Here is a 27,617-nt window from a genome sequence, read left to right on the forward strand (position 1 = left end):
GGGGCCTTCCCCGCTTTCAGAATACTATGATTAATGGTGCCAGCTATAGCTGGTGGCACTGACAGATCTGGAAAAACCCAACAGGCTAGTTGTACAGAAGTCAATCAGTCAATCGACTTCTGTACTACCATTCTGCCCATATATGGATTGAAATTTGACAGGAACCCTGTTGAACCAGCTGAATTTCGGTCCGTGTATGGCCGGCTTTGCACTGTAGTTACACTTTCATTCATATGTAGATCAAAAGTGTAGCCTTTGATCAGCATATGACATCAGCTATATAAACCTTACAAGTAAAACAAATAAATAAATAAAATGTATTTCTAGTCAACCTCTTAGTTAATCATAATCAACCCTAAGCCGGCAGCACAGTGGCTAAGTGGTTAGCACTTCCGCCTGGCAGTACTAGAGTCATCAGTTCAAATCCCAACCACAGCACCACCTGCCTATAGTTTGCATGTTCTCCCTGTGCCTGCATGGGTTTCCTCTAGGTGCTCCAGTTTCCTCCCACACTCCAAAGACATGCTGGTAGGTTAATTGGATCCTGTCAAAATTGTCCTTAGTATGTGTATGAATGGATGTGAGTTAGGGACCTTAGATTGTATGACCCTTGAGGGTTAGGGACTGATGTGAATGTACAATATATATGTAAAGCACTGCGTAAATTTACAGATTTATATAAGAACCTGAAATAAAAAAATAATTCCTCTTCCCTTTCTCCTCATAGCTATTATTTTCTGCTCATTAAAGAAATTTTTACCATCAATATTAAATTTTTTTTGTTTTTCCCTTCGTTTGGTTTGTTATTTTTTAATGTTGAATAAAAAATGTTCAAAACCAAAAATAACCTTAACATGTTTTGCACCAGAAACATCATATTAGTTTCATTTTAAACAGAATGAACACTTTATTAGGCACACTTGTTCAATTGCTTGGTAACGCAAATTGCTAATCAGCCAATCACATACAACTGAATGCATTTAGGCAGCTAGACATAGTGAAGATGACTTGCTGAAGTTCAAGCCAAGCATCAGAATGGGGAATAAAGGGGATTTAAGTGACTTTGAACATGGCATGGCTGTTGGTGCCAGATGGGCTGGTCTGAGTATTTCAAAAATATGCTGATCTACTGGGATTTTCACGCACAACCATCTATAGGGTTTACAGAGAATGGTCCGAAAAAGAGAAAATACCCAGTGAGGGGCAGTTGTGTGGACAAAAATGCCTTGTTGATGTCAGAGGTCAGAGGGGAATGGGCAGACTGGTTGCTGCAACATTCAGATGGTAGGGTCATAATTTGGCATAAACAACATAAAAGCATGGATCCATCCTGCCTTGTGTCAATGGTTCAGGCTGGTGGTGGTGTAATGGTGTGGGGGATGATTTCTTGGCACTAGCAAGGTGAAACTAATAAAGTGGCTGCTGAGTGAATTTTATAATAGAATGTATACTTTTTATTTACATATAAAGTACTTTTTTAAAAACTAACACTGGTCAATATGAAATAAAAAATAGTTTTAAAGATTTTTGTCTATAGATTATATATTATGAAAAATAATTATTGCACGGCAATATTGGCAAAAGGAAATCTAGTTTATCCCCCCAAAAATAATGTTTTATTGCATTGTTACTTTAAAGACAAAGCTATCACCAAATATGCTGCTTCATAGTTGAATAAATTGTTCTGACCCATAGAGGACCAGGGAACGCAGTGGACAAAGTATATCTCAACCCAAAACTTTTTTTCAAATAGTGGGAACTTGTTAGAATGCTTTTCAGGTTTTTTTTTGGCTCCATTAGGGAGAACCTCTCTCTGTGAAGTTTTCACCAAGACCTGAGGAGTCTGGATCACAAAATTGGTTGAACAGAATTCCTTTTTTTTTACAGGTAAAATGGTTTACCTCTATGTATGTTAATAAGCGTAGCTGTTTGCCCTATAGGTCAGATTTGATCTCCGTTAAAATGTTTTACAATAATGGAAAAACTGCTAATCTATTGCAGAATGTAAACATAGCAATTTTGTTTCAAGAAAACAGCCAAATGCAAATCTGTGACACTAATCAGCCTTTAGACGTGAGGCCTGAAAAATACAGTGTTAGGTATTTCATATTCATCATTTCCAAAATATTGGGTAAATTATTACTTTTTTCCCAGACTGCATGGTTTTTATTCAAATAAAATACTGTATTGTGTTTCATTTTTTATTTATTCATGTTCTGTAACAATAATCCTATCTTTAGCTACAGGTCTGTTTCTCTCTATGCAGCATAACTGTAAAATTTCAGTGTTGGGGATAATGTTTTTTCTTGTTCAAACGTTTTTTTAGTATCAAAACATAAGGGTAAAGACAATAATTGTAGGCAATAGACAGCATATTGACAACAGAATATCGGGGAAATGTATGTACAGTATTACTGTCTTCAAATAAAGAGGGAGAGAAAGAGGCAAGGTAACAATGTAGTATAACTTATGTTGTTAAATATATTAATAAGAAGAAAAAGAGAAAAAAGAAAAAAAAGGGGGGGGTAAAGGAAGAAATATAGGGGGATAATGTTTTTTAAATGGAAATAACCACTAATCTTAAACTGGTTGTAAAGGACCAAGAATTTTTACCTTCATGCATCCTAAAAAAAACTGTGTGCAGCAGCCCTCTTATACTTACCTGAGCCCCAGGAATCGATGTGCACAAACGCCTCGGCTCTCCCTCCTCACTGGATGAGAGAGCAGCGGGAGCCAAAGAGGAGAGAAAAGAGGTGGGACAGAGCTACGTCTCTGTGTGTGAATAGACAGGCAGAGCAGCGGTTCAGGAGCGAACCTGCCCGGGTGCCCCCTTAGCCAGCTGCTTGCTCTGGTGGCACTCGGCAGGAAGGAGGGGCTAGGAGTGCTGACGCAGGACCTGAGAAGAGGAGGACCGGGGCTGCTCTGTGAACCACATCATAGAGCAGGTAAGTATAACATGTTTGTTATTTTTTAATTTTCTTTAATATCAATTTAAATGTGACAAGAAAAGCAAAATCAACAATGGCTTTGAGTGATACTTTTTGCTATCTCAGAAAGATATATACAGAAAAATGTTGAAATTCACATAATTAGGTATTAGTGTACTTATCTTTCCTGTCGGATTTTTTGTGTTTGCCCTAAGCTTAGTACACACTAAGAGAAAATCGGTCAAATGGTCATTTTTTCCACAAAGGTGCTTATTATGATGTAACCGACAATGGTATTAACGTGTATGAAACTTCTCCGTCTATACAGACAAATGTTCTTTCTTGTGGATGATTTCTATATTCGTTGCCACCTTCTTCTGGGCCGTTATTTGCTTCCGATCATGCACTTTTTTTTCTATTCATTTATTTCCATACAATTACTGTACACATTGAGTAAAAATCAGATGTTGTGTTCATGTACGATAAAACTTTTCTAGCTTGCACCTTTGGTTTTTTCATCCCACCAGTTGGAATCGGCTATCGAAAGCATTATACTAACAAATAGATAATTGACTGATCCTTCCTTGTACAGACATTTTCGTATGATTTTTTTTTATCGTGTGTATGGGCCTATACCTTGCAATGATGGGCTGACATATTTTGGATGTATTTTGTAGTGTTATGATTGGTCGATTCCCTTATGTTCATGCATTCATTCACCAAGCTTGTCCTATTTTCTAAAAGGACAGACAACCTCTTGCCTTTCCATTTCCACTGTGTTGCATCACAAACATGGGAGTGTTAATGTAATGAAAGACTGAATGGTGTTCTCTCACCTACACCAGCACTAGACTGAGAGACTCAGGGATTGTGGGATAGGTAGTTTCATAGACTACAGACAGAGGTCATACATTGACCTGTGCAGTTCCATGTCTCATGCCTCATGTTTGAACACAAACAGACACTTCTGACACCTGATTGTGAAGATTTATTATACTAATGGCTCTGTGTACAGGGCAACAAAAGACAGCATGAAACTACATGATCAATGCAAGGTGAAAAACACAAGGTGCGGGTGGGAAGGGTTAGAATTCTTTCAACAATTGTATGTGGCAACAGTTTTAAGGGTTGCCACTTATTTGCAAAGTCTGCATGAAAGGTAGACAGAAAGAATTCAGAGTCATCAGTAAATGGCATATTCCAATTTCCTGGGGGAACCTGATCTTATCAAATCACATTTGCTGCAATTCATATGATATAAATATATATTATTCTGGGTTGTCTTTGTAGAAATTCACATCTGTGATGAAAATTAAAGTATTCAAATAGTTGTACATTCTTAGATATTCTCACTGAAGTGACTAGACTTGGGTTATACACAGAGATGAACCAATCCTCCTACATAAAAGTTATACCTGTTTATCTGCAGCCATATCTCCTCTACAGCCATACAAAGTACAGAAAATATATAGCATTTCTCAGCTGCAAAAGGAAGGGGGTGGGGTTCTGATATCAAATGATGAAAAGCATAAAGCAGGGAACAGAGTGTAATCTGAGACCCAAGTACAGGGAATGAACACATCCTCCTCTACACAGTCTCATAGGGAAACATGCACAGCTGAAGCTGTCAATCATCTACTGTGTGCAGGACGGAGGCGGGGCCATCTCTTGGGAATGTCTAGTGTCAGCATAGACCAGTGGTTCTCAACCTTCCTAATGCCATGACCCTTTAATACAGTTCCTCATGTTGTGGTGAGCCCCAACCATAAAATTATTTACCCAGTAATTATAATTCATGAGTGTCGTTTTACCTCCAATACAGCTGCATTTAACACAGCAGCTGCTTTCTACACAGTAGCTGCTCTTTACACATCAGAAATATGTGTTTTCTGATGGTCTTAGGGGACCCCTGTGAAAGGGTTGTTCGACCCCCAAAGGGGTCGCGACCCACAGGTTGAGAACCACTGGCATAGACTGTCAGCAGTGACTCATGCAGATAGCAGAGAAATGAGAGAGCAGATAGAATTCACACTAGGAGTTTTTGATACAGGCAAATACCCACTGTAGAAGGATATGCTTTGTTCATTTTATTTCATAGGTTTTACAATCACTTTAATTCTAAGTTCACAGTACAGCAGTCCAATCTTGTTCTGATTTTCAGTGTGCTTATGTAGTGTAACTTGGATGCAAATTGGGTGCGGTCTGTATATTCTTTGGGAACAAAACCACATTGGAATCACACCAAAGTAGTACAGTAACTTTTTCCAAAATCACACCGTGCTTAGTTACATTGACTTTAATGGTCACCATGTGATTTCCATTGTTATGCAATGTTATGCGATTCAAGTTGCATCTGAAATAGTACTACTGTGAACAGAGCCTGATGTACTTCTGTGAACATGCAATTTCACACTGATGAGTTTTTGATCAGTTTTCCCGTTATAAAAAGTGGAAGAAAAATGAATTCCTTTCAATCCTTAGGAACTCATCACACCGGTCAGTTATGTTTCAGTTGCGTTTTTGACTGCTTTCACATTGCTCCATTGAAAAACACAGTAAAAACGCATAATCTTCCACTTTTTTTAATTGAAAAACAGATCAAAAACTGATCATTGTAAAAGCGTTCTAAAATGCACCAAACATGCACCAAAGATGCAGCAAGCAGGAATTTTAAAAATGCAACTGACTGGTGTGTACCATAAGATTTAAAAAAAAACAAAAAACCTGATCACCTCCCCAGAGTAGTACAGTGTCACTATGGTAAAAATGTATTGCTGTGGTCACAGTGTGTAAAAAACAAAAATGCAAAAACAATAGAAAAGAAAAAAAAATATTATAAATATAAATAATAATAATTTTTTTTTTACATACTGCCACCAGTCAGTGATTTTGCTGACTGCCATACCAGTCACACCAGTTATATGATGACGCTGTACTCCACTAAAGATAGTATGTAAAAAAAAAGAGAGAAACATATTTTTAAAATGTATCTATTTTCCAAAAAATTGTGACAAAAAATGACAACTTCAAAAAAAATGGGCCATGCCTCTTACCAAATATCTTTGACTGTCTTCTTTCTAAAAAGGGGTCATTTGGGGCATATTTGTACTGTTCTCACATTTTAGGGCCTGAAGAAATTAGATAGGTCATCAGTACATCAGGATTGATCAATTTTCAGATACAGTATATCCCAGAGTTTGTGGACTCAAAGCTTCCTACAGACTAAATAAATATACTCTGATCTGGGCTATTTTCACCAAATAAATGTAGGAGAATACATTTTGGCCTACATTTATGAAGAAAGTTTATTTGCAAAATTTTAAAACAATGAAGAAAAACTCTTGATAAATTGTTGAAATTTTTTGTTTATTTAGCAAAAAAACAAAAACCCCAGTGGTGATTAAATACCACCAAAAGAAAACTCTATCTGGAATATGCAGATCAGTTTTGGGCACCAATTCACAAAAAGAACATTGGGGAACTGGAGAAAATACAGAGAAGGGCAACCAAACTGATAAGAGGCATGGAGGAGCTCAGCTATGAGGAAAGATTAGAGGAACTGAATTTATTCTCTCTTGAGAAGAGGAGATTAAAGGGGGATATGATCTCCATGTATAATACATAAGGGGGGATATGATCAACATGTATAATACATAAGGGGGGATATGATCACCATGTATAATACATAAGGGGGGATATGATCTCCATGTATAATACATAAGGGGGGATATGATCAACATGTATAATACATAAGGGGGGATATGATCTCTATGTATAATACATAAGGGGGGATATGATCTCCATGTATAATACATAAGGGGGGATATGATCTCCATGTATAATACATAAGGGGGGATATGATCTCCATGTATAATACATAAGGGGGATATGATCTCCATGTATAATACATAAGGGGGGATATGATCTCCATGTATAATACATAAGGGGGGATATGATCAACATGTATAATATATAAGGGGGGATATGATCTCCATGTATAATACATAAGGGGGGATATGATCTTCATGTATAGTACATAAAGGGGGATATGATCTCCATGTATAATACATAAGGGGGGATATGATCTCTATGTATAATACATAAGGGGGGATATGATCTCCATGTATAATACATAAGGGGGATATGATCACCATGTATAATACATAAGGGGGGGATATGATCACCATGTATAATACATAAGGGGGGATATGATCTCCATGTATAATACATAAGGGTGGATATGATCAACATGTATAATACATAAGGGGGGATATGATCTCCATGTATAATACATAAGGGGGGATATGATCTCCATGTATAATACATAAGGGGGGGATATGATCACCATGTATAATACATAAGGGGGGATATGATCTCCATGTATAATACATAAGGGTGGATATGATCAACATGTATAATACATAAGGGGGATATGATCACCATGTATAATACATAAGGGGGGATATGATCACCATGTATAAATACATCAGTGGTTCATATAGTGAACTCGGTGTAGAGCTATTCACCTTGAGGTCATCACAGAGGACAAGGGGGCACTCTTTACGTCTGGAGGAAAATAAATGTAATCTCCAAACATGGAAAGGTTTCTTCACAGTGAGAGCTGTGAAAATGTGGAATAGACTCCCTCAAGAGTTGGTTCTGGCCAGCTCTGTGGATTGCTTCAAAAAAGTCCTGGATTCTTTCTTGGATACACAGAATATAACTGGAAACTAACATTTATAGGTAAAATTGATCCAGGGAATATCTGATTGCCTCTTGGCGGATCAGGAAGGATTTTTTTCCCTGAAGGAGCAATCTGGATCATGCTTTGCTGGGTTTTTTTTGCCTTCCTCTGGATCAACTGTGGGTGTAGGATTATAACTTTTTTTTTTCTATGGTTGAACTGGATGGACTTTTATCTTTTTTCAGCCAGACTAACTATGTAACTATATCTGTCTAAAAAAAGATAAACATTTCATATGGGTACAGTGTTGAATGACCACGTAATTGTCACTAAAAGTGTGACGACACTGAAAGCTAAAAATGAGCCTGGGCAGGAAGGGGGTAAAAGTGTCCGGTATTGAAGACCACAGTTTTATTTTCTCTGTTTAGATGGATTTGCATCAACCATTCTCTGTCATTGTATATCCCATTATTAGACTATTTACCTCGTCTGCTCCTTTAACGTCAATTGTCAGAGGAGGTATTGCTTCCCTACCTATCTGTTGTGGTGTGAACTGTCTCCTTTGACGAGCTCCTCTAGGCCATGCTGAGCTGTGGCAGGTGCATAGGAAAGCTCTGATGGGTATTTTTAGAGTCATGACACTGAAGACTAATATACAGCTCTCTTTATGCTTTGTTCAGCTTCCTGGAGATAAGATTCTGAGAATAGTGACCCAATCATATAAACAACCAACTTTCAGCAGTGCTTATTGCTACCAGCGGTATAGCGATCTCCTGATGCAAGGCCAGCATGAATCCCATTATCTGCAGGAGGTTGGGGTGAGACCACAGTGCCAGGATTATGAACATACTTGTTTAAAGAAGCTTATTACACTAGAGCAGTTGCAGACATGAATTCATGCCAGCTAAATCTCAAGGATCTCTGGCTTTTTTTTTTTTTTTTTTTAAGCTATCAGAATAAATAACTTCATTTCTACGGAGCGCTAAGGCCTTAGCTAATGTTCTCCAATCCCTCTGTAGTCTCCTGCCAATGCACGTATTTCGTCACATAGCAAAGAAAAGCACAAAAATCAAACAATTGCTGACCTGTAGAGCTAGCACTATAGCTATTTAACTCCACAACCCTCTGATTCACGGCCTTTAATTTGCAAACTCTATACTTAGAACTATTTATGAGTTCTATTCACAATGAACATTACATGTGACAACATTCATGCCTGCAACCTATACTTCAGCTTACTTGCTTTTGCACAGATTTAGTTCCATTATCCTTTGTGCTACAGGAGGAAAATGTGATCTAAATTATGGACTTATTTTGAATACCATTAGCTTTCTTTGCAACCCCAAGAGGAGCATTACATGGATTTACTAAGCCTTGTTGGGACCTCTATAACCTACAATGCTCTGTAATTGTGCTAAAAGGTCTGTGCTTATGTACCAGGCAACAATATCTGCAGCAGCAGCACCCATTGGCAGTTTTACTATCAGAATTTGAAATATGACTGGCTGCTAAATGTTAGTACACTTTCCATGACCTCATTTGGGCAAGGATGTCACAGTTACTCCTGTACTTATTTATTTATTATTTATTTCAGGTACTTTTATAGTGCCGTCAATTTACTCAATACCTACACATATATATTGTACATTCACATCAGTCCCTAACCCTCAAGGGACATACAATCTAAGGTCCCTAACTTACATTCATACATACAAATACTAGGGCCAATTTAGACAGGATGCAATTAACCTACCAGCATGTCTTTGGAGTTTAGGAGGAAACCAGAGTACCTGGAGGAAACCCATGCAGGCACAGGGAGAACATGCAAATTCCAGGCAGGTGGTGCCGCGGCTGGGATTCAAACCAACAACCCTAGTACTGCCAGGTGGAAGTGTTAACCATTTAAACACTGTGCTGCCCATTTAGCCACTGTGCTGTCCTTTCCCTTACATTACCAATGACAGCTCAGGTAGATGTCATTCAGCAAGTGGGCTTCCTGGGTTAGGGTTGCCAATTTTTTTGTTTACATTTTGGTTATAATCAGGCATCATGATTGACAGCTACAGTTCTCCAGGGCAGTGTTCACCCACTATGCAATTTTCTTAACAAACCTTTGCCTATTAGCCCAGAAAATGAGTATTTTTGATTTGACAGATTTGGCTCCTATTGATTTTAATTGGGTTTAGGTTCATCTTCTTTGACGCTTTTGACTTCTTTGAAGTTTGCCGAACCCTTTTCAAGCCAAACTCTTTTCTTGTTCCAGTTTCTTACAGTGTAGTAGGGAACAAACCTTTAAGAGCTTAATAACGTGGTACTGTAGCGGGAGCAGCAGCAAGTCCTGCCATAATGTGCCAGTATGCAAACCATACTCTAGGTGTACCCTCCTCCTGACAGCAACATCACCACTCCATCCTCCACTGCCAACGTCTTCAAAGCTTCTTCTGGCCTGGTGTCCTTACTCTTCTGCCATTTGGCGGCTTTTTACAGATGCCAGGAGTGCCCACTGCACTTGGAACTATGTAAATTCCCTTCTGCCAAAAAGCTGTTGTACCTGCTTACAATTTCTTTATGGGGGGGGGGGTAATGTTCTTAAAAAATTTTAGGACGTCCTTAATTACTTCTGAGCTCTCTTTAACAGTGAACTCAATCTAGGGTTAATTGTTAATCCTTAATGGTTTTGTTTCAATTCACTTTTTTTTAAACCAAAATTTTATATCTATGTCTTATTTATGTATACATTTTTATTTTCCAAACAATCATTTAATGCATGATAAAGGGATACTAAAGCAACTAAAGGTTAACTAAAGAGATGGCACAGAAAACAAAGCTTGTCAAACTTTGTCATTGTGAGCAGAGGTGATGGAAGGGGATAGTTAGCAGTAAGAATATGACAGGGGTTTTATCCCTTTCCCACCTCTCATCAAAAAGTACAATCAAGATTTGGGTTGGAGATTCAGTTTTTAGTTTGGACTACGATTCAGTAGGTGAATGCATAGCTGAAGCCAAGTCAAAAGTGAATTGTGTTTAAAGAAGAACTTGAATCTGTTCCCAAAAAGGGCAGACAATGAGCAAAGGACAAGTCACCAGCATTGCCTGTAACATCCCCAAAGAAGATCCTTTCCCATTACTGACTTATCATGCCTTGTTCTGCACTGTGACTCAGTGAAGAGGTGGCCAGCTTGGTAGAGGCAGGGTTTTGCTTACTTATGTCAGAGCTTCCAGCAAGGAGAACATTGAGAAGCAAAGTAGTGACTTCACCAATTCTCACAAAACAAAAACCTAAGAACACTAACATATCAAAAAGTACATTGCTATACATAGCTTAGGAGGAATTCCAAGCAAAAGAGATTTTTAAAATTGTCAGACCTGCAGTGGGAAAACTCTCTGTTGGAGTACAAGAGAAATATAGGCAGTCAGCAAGCTCTGTAACACTCCAGCAGCCACCACCTACTAATAGATTAGTTTAGCATAGACCTAGCCTGTACTGCACAATGGAAACCGGCCTCTATAGCTATGCTGGACAATAGCTTATACCTGAAAAGATGAAAAGTAAAATCATTCTTACCCTCTGACTGCATGGAGTAGACGTAGTGAAGGGTAAGCTGTGTGCACATTTATATGGTGTTTGATAATAAGGTCATTCACCCATTCTACTCGTTCTTCACCCCCTTTGGCCATGAACGCTGGGATCCACAAGATGCTTTCATTCAAGCTTTTCAGACGCTGCAAAAATTTCTCTTTCCAGGTATCATTGACAAGATCCTCAAAGGCACGCTGGACAACCGAAGGGTTCATGGTTACAAGATGAGTCTTTGTGCCAACGTCCTTGGCATATTCTTCAACAGGTGCAAGATTACATCTATAAAAAAGTACATCAATCTAGTTATTTATATGGCAACAATTGTGGAGTAACCTATTCAAAAAATCTCACATTGTATAGATATGTATAATAAAGTGATTCTGCGTTTTTAGGTGCAATGCTCACCTGATACCTCTCAAAGGATGCTGGTAAAGCTACCATGGGGAGAGTTACTAAAACTGGTGCACTCAGAATCTGGTTCAGCTGTGCACAATAGCCAGCTGATAACTTCAGCTTGTTCAATTAAGCTTTGACAATAAAACCTGGAAGCTGATTGGTTTCTATGCAGAGCTGCACCAGATTTTGCACCATGCAGCTTTAGTAAATGCTCAAGCGGTACAACCACACCACAGCCCCACCCAGACTGAAAGGAGGATAGGTTGCAATCCCTCTTCCCACACACCCAAGGAGTATCTGATTTCCTCCTCCCATTGAAAGGCTTTTGATAAAACAAATCACATCATTGTAGGAGCAAAAGGATTATAGTTCCAGCATACAAAATCAACTATAATGCCATCATTTTATTTGGTCCAACAAATCCATAACCACTTTCGATAATCAGTTTTATCAATGAACATGAAAAATGTTGCAGAACCTTAAAAATGAAAACAAACATGGTTATTGGAATGAGGAATATCACATTATTTTTTTTTTAAGGACATCCTAGGAATTTCAAGTGTTAGTATTTGTTAAAATCAATAGGTCCACTATATCCCTAAGTGGATAATCTTACAATTACCTATTCAATTTGACATGTTGACATTTAGTTGAGAAACCCACCATAGTGTCATATAACAGAGCAATCTAAAAAATTACAATTTAGAAAATATAAGGTATTGCAATATCACTTCCGTACATATGTAGCACTACCCCTGTAAGGGGCGCTGAATTTAACTAGTTCTTCCCCTTAACTATAGCAGCTGCCCATCCAAACAAGTAACAGTCAATTCACGCTGGCTCCAATAAACAGTCAAGAGATTTTTTTTGCTTGAAGAAACTTTTAACAGGAGAGGGGTTGGGCGTGGGGTACTTCAAAACGCTCAGTAATAGCTAGTGGTTAGGGGAAAGTCTCTTCTAGTAGTAGTAGTAGTAGTTAATGGTGAACAGTCCAAGGCCCCACAGCTGAAGACCAAGGGGCAAATTGTTGGCTGCCTGGTTACCTCACATCAGCATGCAACTGTCGGTAGCCCAAGCAGTTTAGAGCACACAGTCTCAGGGAACAACTTCGAGTCACTACTCACAAGTACCCAGGAGAGCTGCCCCCTTCTAGCTTCCACCAGGCACAGTCCAGTGAGCGAGATTACACCTCTCAGGACCAGGTCCCTGGTGATGTTTTTCTGCAAACAGCTCTTGGGCAAAGTCCATTCAAGTCCCCTGTCCTGGTTCTTCTGGGCCCTCTGGAAAAGTTGCATAGTTCAGTGTTTCCCAACCTTTTTTCAATCAAGGCACCCTTAAAATGTCTGCACATTCTTGAGGCACCCCATTCTAAAGTGTAAAAAAAAAACTAAACTAATAGTTTTGCATCATGCAGCAACATCCAAACACATAGGACACCCAATGTTTTTTACACAACAAATACACCTTTGCACACTGATACTGACTAGTATTCCAGTGTTTCTCTTCTCTCTTATATTCTCACCCTCACTCAGCTAATGTGACCCCAATGCTTACAGAGAAGGGTAGGGGAGGGGCAAACAAGGATACTGTGCAGGTGCTTGATGTTCTCCTTATCAACTGATGACATCATTGACTGTTAGTATGCTGGCTTCTAGAAGGTTGCAATGGCGCACAATAAATTACTGTGTTTTTTTGTAACTAAAAGGCTAGCTTGGCCCAATTGTATACAATTGTTGAGCATTTTGCCAAGGCACCCATGAAGGAACCTGAAAGCACCCCAGGATGCCTGGTGACCCTGGTTGAAAAAGTCTGACATAGTCTATAGGCTGCCTGAACACAGCAGCCCCTACACCTCTGGAACCCTCCTGGGGAGGAGGAACTCTGATCCCCAGTATCTCAGATTATTTATCTACATTACAGCACCTTTCTGGACACTACTCTTCCAGGGATTGGCCAGGAACCTGATAAATATTCGGGCTGGTCAATTTGAATCTCCCACCCTAAGCTCTGGAAGTTTCTTCCAGGAGCAGGGGTAAGTTGTCAAAATCCCAGCCTATGAGACGCTGAACAGGTCAGAACAAACAATTATTGTTTCCTTGGTTACAGAAGGAGCCAAAGCTAAATTTACCTAGCAACCTACATATTAAAGAGAACCAGGTGGGAAAAACCAAAATGTAAAAAAAACAACTGGATTAATAGTAATCAATGGATGCAGGGCTCACAACTGAGCATGCAGGTGTGTCACGATAGGAAGCATTTTCATATGGTAGCACACCAAAAAAAGGAGAAACCAGAAGTGCCAGCAGGCACCCGAGCAGAGGAGGTTAGGGGCCACTCTGTGCAAATTCATTGCACTGAGCAAGTAAGTATAAACCTGTTTGTTATTTTAAGAAAATAATATTATAGACTTTACAATCACTCTATTCAACCCACTTCTTTTGAACTCAGGGTGTCAAAGCTCTGCCACACCATTGGGCCTAGGTGTATAGTAGAGTGTATAGTAGGTGTAGAGTGGTGTAGAGTAGGGGTCTCCAGTAGGGGCCGGTTTACTGTCTGTCAGAATTTAGGGGGGGCCAGAGTGGCCAGTGGGAGTAGGAAATGCCCCAACGTCAATGGGAGTAAAAAATTTGCATAGTGCCTGTAGTCAGTAAAAAGGGGAATAGTACCCCGTCATTGGTATTAGATAAAGGAATAATTCCCATCATTGGTCTCAGTTGGAGGAATAGTGTCCCATCATTGGTATAAGTTAGAGTAGGGATCTCCGGGGGACTGTGGAGAGCAGGAATATAAATTTTTTCTGACATTAGTGAGGGTAAACAGTGCCCCATCTTTGGTATTAGGGGGAGGAATATTGCCCCATTGTTGATGTCAGTGGTGGGAATTATACACCATTGCTGGTATTAGTGGGCAGAAGTGTCTCATATTAGTGGGATGAATAGTGCCCCAAGGGCCAGATAAAGACAAGCAAAGGGACCCCAACCCACAGTTTGGAGTCCCCTGAGTTAGAGGAATAGTGTCCCATCATTGGTCTCTGTGGAAGGACAAATGCCCCATTGTTGGTGTCAGTGAGAGGAATGGTTTCCCACTGTTGGTGTCAGTGGAAGGATTGGTGATTCCTTGTTGGTGTCGGTGGGAGGAATAGTGCCCAAAGGGCCAAATATAGGCAAGCAAAGGGCTGCATTTGGCCCACAGGTCACAGTTTGGAGACCACTGGTGTAGAGAGAAGGACCACATCATTATGTAAAGCTGTTCTCTGCAGCATTTAGGAATGTGCCAAAACTGCCAAAGAAAGAGGCATGAAAAGAGTGACCTTACTAGGACAAATGAAAGACACCATTTTAATTTAAAATGAGTTCTGGAAGTGCTCTATGGAGTTGGGGGAAAGGGGAGGAAGCCGAAGTTGGACATTCAACTATAGTTTTCCTGCCACTTTAAGCAATAATGGCCTAATGTAGAGAAATGCTCCAGGACCTTTTTCTCTTTGTAAGCCAAGTGTCCCTACCAGGGGCGGACTGACCATTTGGAAACTCGGGCACTGCCCGAGGGCCCGGGGTCAGTAGGGGGCCCCATGAGATGCCTTTGATACCTTTTTCATAGGCTTTTTGAGTTTGGGCAAGGACACAGGGGCCCCATGATCCCCTATTGCCTGGGGGCCCCATGAGTTGTCAGTCCGCCCCTGGTCCCTATAGTTGCCCAGAATGCTTTATTTTATATTCCAGTAGACATAAACTGGTAGACTTCATGAGACAGCGAACTTGATGGACATGTGTCTATTTTCCAACCTGGTTAACTATATAACTGTAATTCAGAAAATGTGTTTGATGCACAATAGATATTATTCAGCGACTATAAATCCCTACTTCAAACAGCGAATAATGTCATTTTGATGCCTGAAGCACCAAGATATAAATGACTTGTCCAAAGTCACAAAGAGGAGACACAGGGATCAAACTAGGCTCGCCTACTCCGTTATTAATCAAATGAGCTGTTCTCTCCTCACATCAATGCAAAAAAGAATGTTATTTGAATTCAGATTTCCTTTAATAGGGATCTTTGCAATCACAATGCTAATGTGTGCTGACTTTGAAGACTGTGTCTTCTTACATAGTGATTCAATGGGCTTTGTACTCCGTATGACTAGCTACTTTATAATCCTTCTTTGAGTTCTTCATACCTGTTGAGCTCAGGGGTTTAGAAACGGATATCAGATGGTATGGGAAAAAGGACACTCAATAGCTCTGCATGGGTATCGGACAACCATTAATTCTTAAAAATCCAAGTCTTGGAAAGTCAAGTGTTGGTAATATGGGACTTTTGCAAATAGATTTTCTGAAATTATGAAAATGTTACTGTTTTTAATTTTTGTTAGCAGAAGACTACTGTCTCAATTTATTATGTTTTTCTTCAATAAAATGAGTATTATCTTCTGGATATACCTGCTACACTAAGGACTAAAGTACACTACATGATGTATTTTGCATCTATATTCTCTCTTATTTTCTCCCTTTTGGTCTGTTAAATATACTATTGAAAGTGCTTTGTTATATCTGTTTGAGAAGTGCAAAACATTTTTGTGATCCTGCCAGGAATCCTTGTAGTTACTTGTGGGCTCTGCGGTGTTATCAGCCCTGCCAGTTCACTTCTGCAAAATCCAGAACACCTCCTCCCTATGCTATGGAGATAGGGAGAGGGGAAGGTGTTTTGTAGCTTTAACACGCTTTCTGATGAAGGGCCACAAAGCTGCTCCTCTAAAGATACAGGACAGGTTAAAGTGGAACTAAAGTCTAAATAGAATAAACTGTGACCAGACAGGCTCTTTATTGCAGAAGAGACACACAATGATCTTTTGCAATAAAATGAACCTACCTGCCTGCTCACAGTCTTCAACAGGATGTACACTGATGTACACGCACAGCTCAGTTTACATTCTGGCACAGTATCTGAGTTCCAGGATGACTGCACTCCTGCGCATGCACAGGAGCGACATCATCCTGCACTGGCCAATCAAGGTGGTAAAAGACCAGCACCCAGAAGAAGCCAAGGAGATGATGCATGTGCCAGCAGGGACCTTGTGGGTTCAGACCATAGCAGCAGAGGTAAGTATTTTGGACCTTAGTTTCCACTTTAATGCTGGGATCGCCAGATAAAATGAAAGGAATTAAATCTTGTAAAGAGAAAATGAATGCAGCCACCTAATCTATGACTATGTAAGCACTGCAGTACTTTACAGTTTTGTTCTTTGGTTTAAATACATTTTATTATTATTATTATTATTATTATAATATTATTATACAGTATTTATATAGCGCCAAAGGGTTTGCTCAGCGCTGTACACTAGCAAGGGGGATAGAACATGAGACAAGACAGTAACAATACAATACACAAGTGGTTGGAGGGCCCTGCTCTTTCGAGCTTACAATCTAGGAGGGAGGGGAAAGTGGTACAGGAGGAAATAGCTGTGGGGGATGAAGTGGTGGGAGGAGTGGAGGAGGTCAGTTGTTAGGTGAGGGTGGGGTAGGCTTCCTTGAAGAGGTGGGTCTTCAGGGTGCGCCTGAAGGTGATGAGGTTGATGGATTGGGGTAGGGAATTCCAGAGGATAGGGGAAGTCCTGGAGAAATCCTGCAATCGGGAGTGGGAGGAGGAGACCAGGGAGCTAGAGAGTAGGAGGTCCTGTAAGGAGCGAAGGGCACGGGTAGGGTAGTATTTGAGTATCAGCTCGGTTAGGTAGTTTGGGGCAGCGTTGTGAATGGCTTTTTAGGTCAGGGTTAGCAGTTTGAATTTGATGCGCTGGGCAATCGGGAGCCAGTAAATGGGATTGGCAGAGGGGGGTGGCGGATGTGGAGCGGTTGGTGAGGTGGATGAGTCTCGCCGCTGATTAAAATGAAAGAATTAAATAAAAACATGTTATACTTACCTGCTCAGAGTAATGGTTTTGCACAGAGCAGGCCTGATCCTTTTCTTTTTGGGTCCCACCTGGCAGTCCTGGCTTCTCCCCCCTGCCAAGTGCCCCCAATAGCAAACCTCTTGCTATGGGAGCACTCGAGCAAGCTTGCTCCCAAGTCACACTCTGTGTGTCCATTATCACATAGGTCACGGCTCGGCCCCACCACCCTCTCTCTCCTCATTGGCTCACTGACTGTGATAGACAGCAGCAGGAGCCACTGGTTCCTGCAGTTGTGTGAGCCAATGAGAAAAGAGAGACCCGGGAGAGCTGTTGCTCTCATGTACATCGCTGGATCAAATTGGGGTTTGGGTAAGTATTAGGGGGTTTGTGAGGGAATTTACACCCAGAAAGTTTTTTCCCTTAATGCATAGAATGTAAAAAACCTTGAGCCTTCAGAACCACTTTAAATATTAAAATACGATAACAATGCGAAGAACAGCCGCACACTGGATAAGTTACAGATGTCCATGTTTATTGTAAAACATCCATAAATGAGGCAATCTCCTACCTAGGACCTCCCAACTAATGCATTTCATTCAATCAGGTTTAAAGGCTAAGTTCACCTTTATTAAAAAATCTTTTTTTAAACTGTCATAGCGGGGGATTGGAGGGGCGCATGGAGAAGCTGCTTGGGACAGAGAGTTTGCTCCATCTAATGTCATTCAAATACAATAATTAATTTTTTTTAGCCAATTTTTAGCCAATTATTACATTGTAAATGTTACATTTTAGCCATTTACCCCATGATTGTTGCTTTTTTCTTATTGTACAATTTGTACATGCCTTCCCCTGTAGAGCTGCCTGGTCAAATTCTCTTTCTAATAAGACCTTATAAATCATTTGGATGCTCAGTCTTGTCTTAGTCAGCCCATAGATGTGTCAGTTTGTTGTGTTCAATCAGTGGGTTGAAAAAAAAAACTGCCTTGATTACCTAATTCACACACTCAATGTAAATGGGGGAATCCTCTCTGCTGAGCTGTTGCATTCTGACAGTGAGGAGGCTTCCCCGTTGTCAGAATACACAGACCAGTGTTGCAAGCTATAGCCTTCAGAGATGATCTAGCGGGGAAAATCCAACAGGGTGGTTTACAGAAGTCAATCATTAGATCAATTTCAGTACAACCTCCTTGCTGATATATGGATCAAAATTCATCTGGTCCCTGCTGAACCAGCCTAATTTAAGTCCATGTATGACTTGCTTTAGTTTCTGATTACATCTCACATTCTGTACAGCAGTATTATTACTGAGGTCACTTATATCTCATGTCATTTCCTGTAATGTTATCAGCACTTGCAGTTTACACCTTTCAAAGCTGCAGGCTCTTGCTTTCTCAGTGCTGCTTCCCTGAACTTCCTATCTTTACAAAGAAAAAATTATCAGTGGACAGTGCAGTGTCCAGTCAGTCTATTACACTGGATAAGGAAGTAGGGGAACAATCAGGGGAGTTCCTTGCCAACCTGGGCTATGGAGCTGTGTGTTTCTATTGATGCACACAGTGTAGGGAGACACAACTCAAGTTCCTGCATGCAAGGTTGCTCCATAGGGTGCTGCAAGAGAAAGGAGCCACCCTGAAACAGGAAACCGGGGGCAGGGGCCATGGCACCAGCTTAAACAGGAACATAGGCAAGGAATAAAAGCTAAAGAAGTTGCAAACACAGTAAGTGACTACATTTCTATTACTATAAGGGACGATCTCCTCCAGCTATCTTCCCCAGAATTCCTCTCAACTGTTGTGGTTATTATCATAAATTCATCAAATAAATAACAATGACTGGGAATAAACAAGAGCTGTGCAGTAAAGCTACAAAATGGTATGCATGCAGACACAAATGTCTGCTGAGAAATTTTAGTTTCTCAGGTTATACAGAGCCAAGGAAAAATCAACCCATTAGTTCACTTTTGGATTTTGGGTATTGGGTTCTACTTGACAATGAATGGGATGGATTTTCCTCACCACCTAATATTTCCAAGATAGGCAATCTATTGTACTTTTATCCAATTGTGTAGAATGTATTTCCACTTCTGATGTTACATTTTGAATAAACTGCACAGAAAGCAATTAACACAATAAAGGGAACAACGGATTCCAGGAATTCATCAACTTAACAAAATCTGATGGCATACTATGAGTTAAGTCCATTGAGGTGCATGCTATCTGGTTGACAGTTTTTTGGAGAGCTGAGAGTACAGCTATCACTACAATCCAGGAGCTCTGACCAGAGACAGACTGCCTTCAGACACAGCAGCAGCTCTACCCACTCCTCTCCTCTTCTGTTCATTCACAGAAGACTTTGTATTTTGTGAATAGGCTCACTTAATACAAAGCACTTTGTGACTGGGCAGGTGGAGAGGAAGGGCGGGCATACCAGCTGCATGCCGCTCTGCAGCTACAGAAGCTGAGACCAAAAGGTCTAGCATTGGAGTGCCAGAGATATAGTGATAGCTATGTTCCTGGTGCTCGGTAAAAATGTAAACTGTAAACTAAAGAGGTAAGTCCAGAAAGTGGCATGCAACTCATTGGACTTAACCCCTAATGTTGTGGAATATTTTAGAAAGTGGCTGAATTCCTGGAGTTCAGCTTTATGTGTGGTTTTAACAGTTTTTCTAACCTTTCCTACTAAAGTTTGATTTTGTTTCCAAGCTTTATAAAGTAATCATATGAGACTACCAGCCAGGGGCGGACTGACAACTCATGGGGCCCCTGGGCAATAGGGGATCATGGGGCCCCTGTGTCCTTGCCCAAACTTAAAAAAGCCTATGAAAAAGGTACCAGGGGCATCTCATGGGGCCCCCTACTGACCCCGGGCCCTCGAGCAGTGCCCGAGTTTCCAAATGGTCAGTCCCCCCTGCTACCAGCAACACCTCTCCATTGAACCCTAGCCCTTTTAATGACCCCTTGAGGTAGATTTACTAAAACTGAAGAGTGCAAAATCTGGTGTAGCTGTGCATGGTAGCCAATCAGCTTCTAAGTTCAGCTTGTTCAATTAAGCTTTGACAAAAAAGACCTGGAAGCTGATTAAGAGGCGTAACTAGAACCTTCAGGGCCCAGGTACAAGAAACTATGAAGGGCCCACCTGAGCCCCGGCCAGGGCCCTTCTCTCCGTACCTAGTGGTGGGACATCAGGTTGTAAGTGCGACCTTTGAGACCTTGGTAGCTCTTCCACTGGTGTCAGTAGTTTTTTTTTTTTACTTTTTATTATCTTTACCATTTTATTTATTTGTTTCCAATATTATTTATAATTCTTTTCACAATTTTTTTAGAAGCCTAGTTGGGGAGATGGGATGAGTGGCAATGCTGGGGGGTTGATGGGATCAGTGGTGGTGGGGGGGATGAGTGACAATGCTGGGGGGGTGATGGGATGAATGGCAGTGCTGGTGGGGGGATTGGATCAGTGGCAGTGTTGGGGGGGGGGGGCTGTGATCAGTGGCAGTGCTCAGGGGTTGATGGGATCAGTGGCAGTGTTGGGGGTGGGATGAGATGAGTGACAGTGCTTGAGGTGGGGAATAGGAGCAGTGGCAGTGCTGGAAGGATGGGATGAGTGGCAGTGCTGGTGGGGGGATCAGATCAGCGGCAGTGCTGGGGGGCTGTGATCAGTGGCAGTGCTTGGGGGTTGACTGAATCAGTGGCAGTGCTGGTGGTGTGGGGGGGAGGGATCAGTGTCAGAGCTGGGGGGATGGGATGAGTGACAGTGCTGGTGGGGGGATGGGATAAGTTGCAGCTGTGGTTGTTGGGATTGGGTTCAGTGGCAGTGCTGGGTGGAGATGGGATAAGACATCAGTGGCACTTGGTTCCCCCTCCTTATCTCTCTGGCTCTCTCCATGTGCCTCCAGTGACACCTATCCCAATATCACGAGATAGGGTTTCTTCAACAGCACAGACCTCCTCACTCTTCAAGGGTCAGCTGACTCTCTTCAAGTTTCTGCCCCCCACCCAATGGCCATGTCCCATCTGCCTGCAGCTTTGTACCCCTGGAAGTTCTGCCATTGAGCTGGCTGGTTTCTATGCAGAGCTGCACCCGATTTTGCAATCTCCAGCTTTAGTAAATCAACCCAACCCTTCCGTGTCATTTGACATGCAACTCTAAGTGCTTATTCATTTAGTCCCTTTCAACAACACAGATGCTGAGCTTTTACATCTATATTACAATACTGTATAAAGGTCTCTGCCTTTATTAATATTATTGGACAGAAATGCTGGTAATTATGAACGAATGACATCAGCAGCTAATGGGCAGTGGATCATGTCCAGATCAGGGACGGACTGACCATTTGGAAACTCGGGCACTGCCCGAGGGCCCGGGGTCAGTAGGGGGCCCCATGAGATGCCCTTGGTACCTTTTTCCTAGGCTTTTTTGAGTTTGGGCAAGGACACAGGGGCCCCATGATCCCTTATTGCCCGGGGGCCCCATGAGTTGTCAGTCCGCCCCTGGTCCAGATATAGATGATGCCCCCCCCACACACACACACACACTTTGCGACTGCCTGACCAATGCTGACTTCTATGTACTTTACCAGCAATAAGACCAGCTCCTTCTTGCTGATCATATTGCTGATTTTCAAGGTGGAGTATGGTAAGGATGCCGATGGTGGTGTTTGTGTGCATTAAACATTTTAGAGAATTCAAACAGCAAGTGCTCAGTATAAAATAAATAAATACATACATACAATTTTAAGATGGGGAAGATTTGATGGCCTACTCAGTCTATTTTCTGCCTTCTTTGTATCTATGTAATATAAACAGCACCATTTTTTCATTTTACATATCCTGTGCTTTCAGAAAATACACCGTTTCTGGGATCTTATACAAATTTTCTAGACATATGCTTGTCTGAGGCTCCATGTACATTGGAACGCATTTCTACTAGCAGCAGAAAAACGCTATATGCGGCAAAAAAAGCATGAAAAAGCGGTACCACGTTTAGCCACATTTAGAGCTTGGACGTTTATTCATTGGCCAGAGTACTTGTCATGGAAATGGATAAAAGCCCAATCGCTAAATGTTTCGCATTTTTTGGCCAAAACGTTCCTCTCCTGAACGCGATTCTTCTGAGTTCAGGAGAGGGATGTTTAACTGGCCCTAAACTCTGCTGCTGTTAAACTCTGATAAAAGTCAATGTATGCACGGACACATAGGCTTTTATTGACTTGAGTTCAGGGGCTTTGGCAAAAATGCCAAAAGCTCTTGAACTCACGTTTATGAGCAGCAGAGTGCATGAGGCCTGAGGTGTAAAATGGAAGACAGGACCTGGCAAAAGAAGAGTTAAAGTAATATTTGGCTATATTCTTCACTGGTGTTACTTGACATAACATGGGCTGCCCTTATTCCTTAAAACATGCACAATCTTACCACAGCTTGTAATTTATATTTAGTAACAATTTTAGGATGTTAGAACTAAGTGATATTTTTCTGCCTTTGGAACTGCACTTATTCATTTCGTATACAGCAATGTACATTTCACACAATGAAAATACAAACTTATAGGAGTACAAATATCACATTGCCACAGTTTATACTTAATGCTCTTTGCTGACAAGTTGTAAATTACATAGTTCTGGTTTTCATAAAAGGACAAGTTTCCCAAAAATACAATTTTTGTTCCTTCATAAAAATATTTCTCGGTCCAATTTCTAGCTATATAGAAATGACTGTGCCAAGGCAGAGTGCTCTTGCCAAGGTAACTGATTCCAAAAATACTACTTAATTAGTAGTGAGTAGATTGCTGTATAAATATTGAGTGGATTTTTATAGCTAATGTTTCTGGAACAAAAAGGGTTATTATCTCCTTAGTCACACAATCACATTTCATGTCCTACTACTTCCTGGCTTCCTGGCTGGGAAGGGTGGTGTAGTCAGCCCACCCACCAAAAAAAGTGTACTGAAAAAATTGGTACTGGATGCAGAGGAAGCACATTTATTAAGCTGTATTTATAGTTGCTAGTATTCTAAAGAGAGCTCATTTACCACCACAGTATGGCTCATTTTACCTTTTTTTAGCCAGTAATACCACTTTTGTATCCTTCTATGATTTAATTTGATCTTGTTACTGGACCTTGACTATTCCCAAAGCTGGCCATAAACGGTTCAGCAGACTAAACAAAAAACAAAAAAAGGAAAGGATTCCTCGATCCATACAAATGAGGTGTATGGAGGAATCCCCCTACTGGTACATTGTATACTAACAACAGCAAACTGATCAGCAGCTCAAGCCTATTGGCTGCAACTAGAGATGAGCGAATTGAACTAGGCGAAGTGGAATTCGTTTCGAATATTAGGAAAATTTCGATTCGCGACGAATCCGAAAATTAGCATACTTCGGATGCGCGAATCGAAATTTTTCCTAAAATGGCGGCGACATGTGCGGCGACAGAGCGGGGATGTCTGGGAAGGCGCGCAGACAAGGCGCGCTGACCCATAATGCATTCATTCATGACATGTGATCGCATTAGCCAATCAGCAGCCAGCCAGCACTGTGTAATGGTCGAGCTATAAATGGCGGCCATTTTAGAATTCTCCATTTGCCTCCAGTCATTCAAGAGAGGCAGACCTGTCTGTATTGAGGGAGAGAGTTAGGGACACAGAAACGTTACTTAGGGACACAGAAACGTTAGTTAGGGACACAGAAACATTACTTAGGGACACAGAAACGTTACTTAGGGCCACAGAAATGTTACTTAGGGACACAGAAACGTTACTTAGGGCCACAGAAACGTTACTTAGGGACACAGAATCGTTACTTAGGGCCACAGATTCGTTACTTAGGGCCACAGAAACGTTACTTAGGGCCACAGAAACGTTACTTAGGGCCACAGAATCGTTACTTAGGGCCACAGAAACGTTACTTAGGACCACAGAAACGTTACTTAGGGCCACAGAATCGTTACTTAGGGCCACAGAAACGTTACTTAGGGCCACAGAAACGTTACTTAGGGCCACAGAATTGTTACTTAGGGACAGACACAGAATTGTTACTGAGGGACACAGAATTGTTACTGAGGGACACAGAATTGTTACTGAGGGCCACAGAACCGTTACTTAGGGCCACAGAATCGTTACTTAGGGCCACAGAAACGTTACTTAGGGTCACAGAATTGTTACTTAGGGACAGACACAGAATTGTTACTGAGGGACACAGAATTGTTACTGAGGGCCACAGAACCGTTACTTAGGGCCACAGAACCGTTACTTAGGGCCACAGAAACGTTACTTAGGGACACAGAATTGTTACTCAGGGACAGACACAGAATTGTTACTGAGGGACACAGAATTGTTACTGAGGGACACAGAACCGTTACTTAGGGCCACAGAAACGTTACTTAGGGACACAGAATTGTTACTCAGGGACAGACACAGAATTGTTACTGAGGGACACAGAATTGTTACTGAGGGACACAGAACCGTTACTTAGGGCCACAGAAACGTTACTTAGGGACACAGAATTGTTACTCAGGGACAGACACAGAATTGTTACTGAGGGACACAGAATTGTTACTGAGGGACACAGAACCGTTACTTAGGGCCACAGAAACGTTACTTAGGGCCACAGAAACGTTACTTAGGGCAACAGAAACGTTACTTAGGGCCACAGAACCGTTACTTAGGGCCACAGAAACGTTACTTAGGGACACAGAATTGTTACTCAGGGGCAGACACAGAATTGTTACTGAGGGACACAGAATTGTTACTGAGGGACACAGAACCGTTACTTAGGGCCACAGAAACGTTACTTAGGGACACAGAATTGTTACTCAGGGACAGACACAGAATTGTTACTGAGGGACACAGAACCGTTACTTAGGGCCACAGAAACGTTACTTAGGGACACAGAATTGTTACTCAGGGACAGACACAGAATTGTTACTCAGGGACAGACACAGAATTGTTACTCAGGGACACAGAACCGTTACTTAGGGCCACAGAAACGTTACTTAGGGACACAGAATTGTTACTCAGGGACAGACACAGAATTGTTACTGAGGGACACAAAATTGTTACTGAGGGACACAGAATTGTTACTAAGGGACACAGAATTGTTACTGAGGGACACAGAATTGTTACTGAGGGACACAGAATTGTTACTGAGGGACACAGAATTGTTACTCAGGGACACAGAATTGTTACTCAGGGACAGACACAGAATTGTTACTGAGGGACACAGAATTGTTACTGAGGGACACAGAATTGTTACTCAGGGACACAGAATTGTTACTCAGGGACACAGAATTGTTACTGAGGGACACAGAATTGTTACTGAGGGACACAGAATTGTTACTGAGGGACACAGAATTGTTACTCAGGGACACAGAATTGTTACTGAGGGACACAGAATTGTTACTGAGGGATACACACAGAATTGTTACTCAGGGACAGACACAGAATTGTTACTCAGGGACACAGAATTGTTACTGAGGGACACAGAATTGTTACTGAGGGACACAGAATTGTTACTAAGGGACACAGAATTGTTACTGAGGGACACAGAATTGTTACTCAGGGACACAGAATTGTTACTGAGGGACACAGAATTGTTACTGAGGGACACAGAATTGTTACTCAGGGACAGACACAGAATTGTTACTGAGGGACACAGAATTGTTACTGAGGGACACAGAATTGTTACTGAGGGACACAGAATTGTTACTCAGGGACACAGAATTGTTACTCAGGGACACAGAATTGTTACTGAGGGACACAGAATTGTTACTGAGGGACACAGAATTGTTACTCAGGGACACAGAATTGTTACTGAGGGACACAGAATTGTTACTGAGGGACACAGAATTGTTACTCAGGGACAGACACAGAATTGTTACTGAGGGACAGACACAGAATTGTTACTGAGGGACACAGAATTGTTACTGAGGGACACAGAATTGTTACTGAGGGACACAGAATTGTTACTCAGGGACACAGAATTGTTACTGAGGGACACAGAATTGTTACTGAGGGACACAGAATTGTTACTGAGGGACACAGAATTGTTACTCAGGGACACAGAATTGTTACTGAGGGACACAGAATTGTTACTGAGGGACACAGAATTGTTACTCAGGGACAGACACAGAATTGTTACTGAGGGACAGACACAGAATTGTTACTGAGGGACACAGAATTGTTACTGAGGGACACGGAATTGTTACTGAGGGACACAGAATTGTTACTCAGGGACACAGAATTGTTACTCAGGGACACAGAATTGTTACTCAGGGACAGACACAGAATTGTTACTCAGGGACACAGAATTGTTACTGAGGGACACAGAATTGTTACTGAGGGACACAGAATTGTTACTCAGGGACAGACACAGAATTGTTACTCAGGGACAGACACAGAATTGTTACTGAGGGACACAGAATTGTTACTGAGGGACACAGAATTGTTACTGAGGGACACAGAATTGTTACTCAGGGACACAGAATTGTTACTGAGGGACACAGAATTGTTACTGAGGGACACAGAATTGTTACTGAGGGACACAGAATTGTTACTCAGGGACAGACACAGAATTGTTACTCAGGGAAAGACACAGAATTGTTACTCAGGGACACAGAATTGTTACTGAGGGACACAGAATTGTTACTGAGGGACACAGAATTGTTACTCAGGGACACAGAATTGTTACTGAGGGACACAGAATTGTTACTCAGGGACACAGAATTGTTACTGAGGGACACAGAATTGTTACTCAGGGACACAGAATTGTTACTCAGGGACAGACACAGAATTGTTACTCAGGGACACAGAATTGTTACTCAGGGACACAGAATCGTTTAATTAAAGAGTATGTCAGACAACATGCAGAGGAGTGGCAGAGGAGGCAATGTTTTAGGAGCGAGCAGACGTGGCAGCAGAGGAAGGGGTCGAGGCAGCACTAGTCGCAGCCAGAGGCCATTGCTCCCGGTGTCATCCAGCGGTCGTGTCTCCACCGACAACCCTGCCGTCATCGATTGGTTGGCTCAGTCGTCTTCCTCTTCCCAGGTCACCTCTGACACCTACAGCCAACGGTCGGTGGGTACGTCAGACACAACCGTTAGTTGGCATGGCCCGGGAGCAAGCCCACTGAAATCACGTGTCCTCGACCTGCCCC

The 27,617-nt window shown here is 41.5% G+C and overlaps 1 protein-coding gene across 1 annotated transcript in view; it reads right to left on the minus strand.

The window, feature by feature from the left end:
• Positions 1 to 27,617, minus strand: part of ST8SIA2 (ST8 alpha-N-acetyl-neuraminide alpha-2,8-sialyltransferase 2) — a 432,330-nt gene that overhangs the window by 96,208 nt on the left and 308,505 nt on the right. Inside the window, exon 5 of the mRNA XM_089687649.1 lies at positions 11,177 to 11,470. Coding sequence (XP_089543775.1) covers positions 11,177 to 11,470 — 294 coding nt within the window. The remainder of the gene's footprint in view (positions 1 to 11,176; positions 11,471 to 27,617) is intronic.

Source organism: Staurois parvus, unplaced genomic scaffold, assembly GCF_062004578.1.
Source record: "Staurois parvus isolate SC_StPar_1 unplaced genomic scaffold, SC_StPar_1.0 ptg000432l, whole genome shotgun sequence".
In the NCBI taxonomy this organism is placed as follows: domain Eukaryota; kingdom Metazoa; phylum Chordata; class Amphibia; order Anura; family Ranidae; genus Staurois; species Staurois parvus.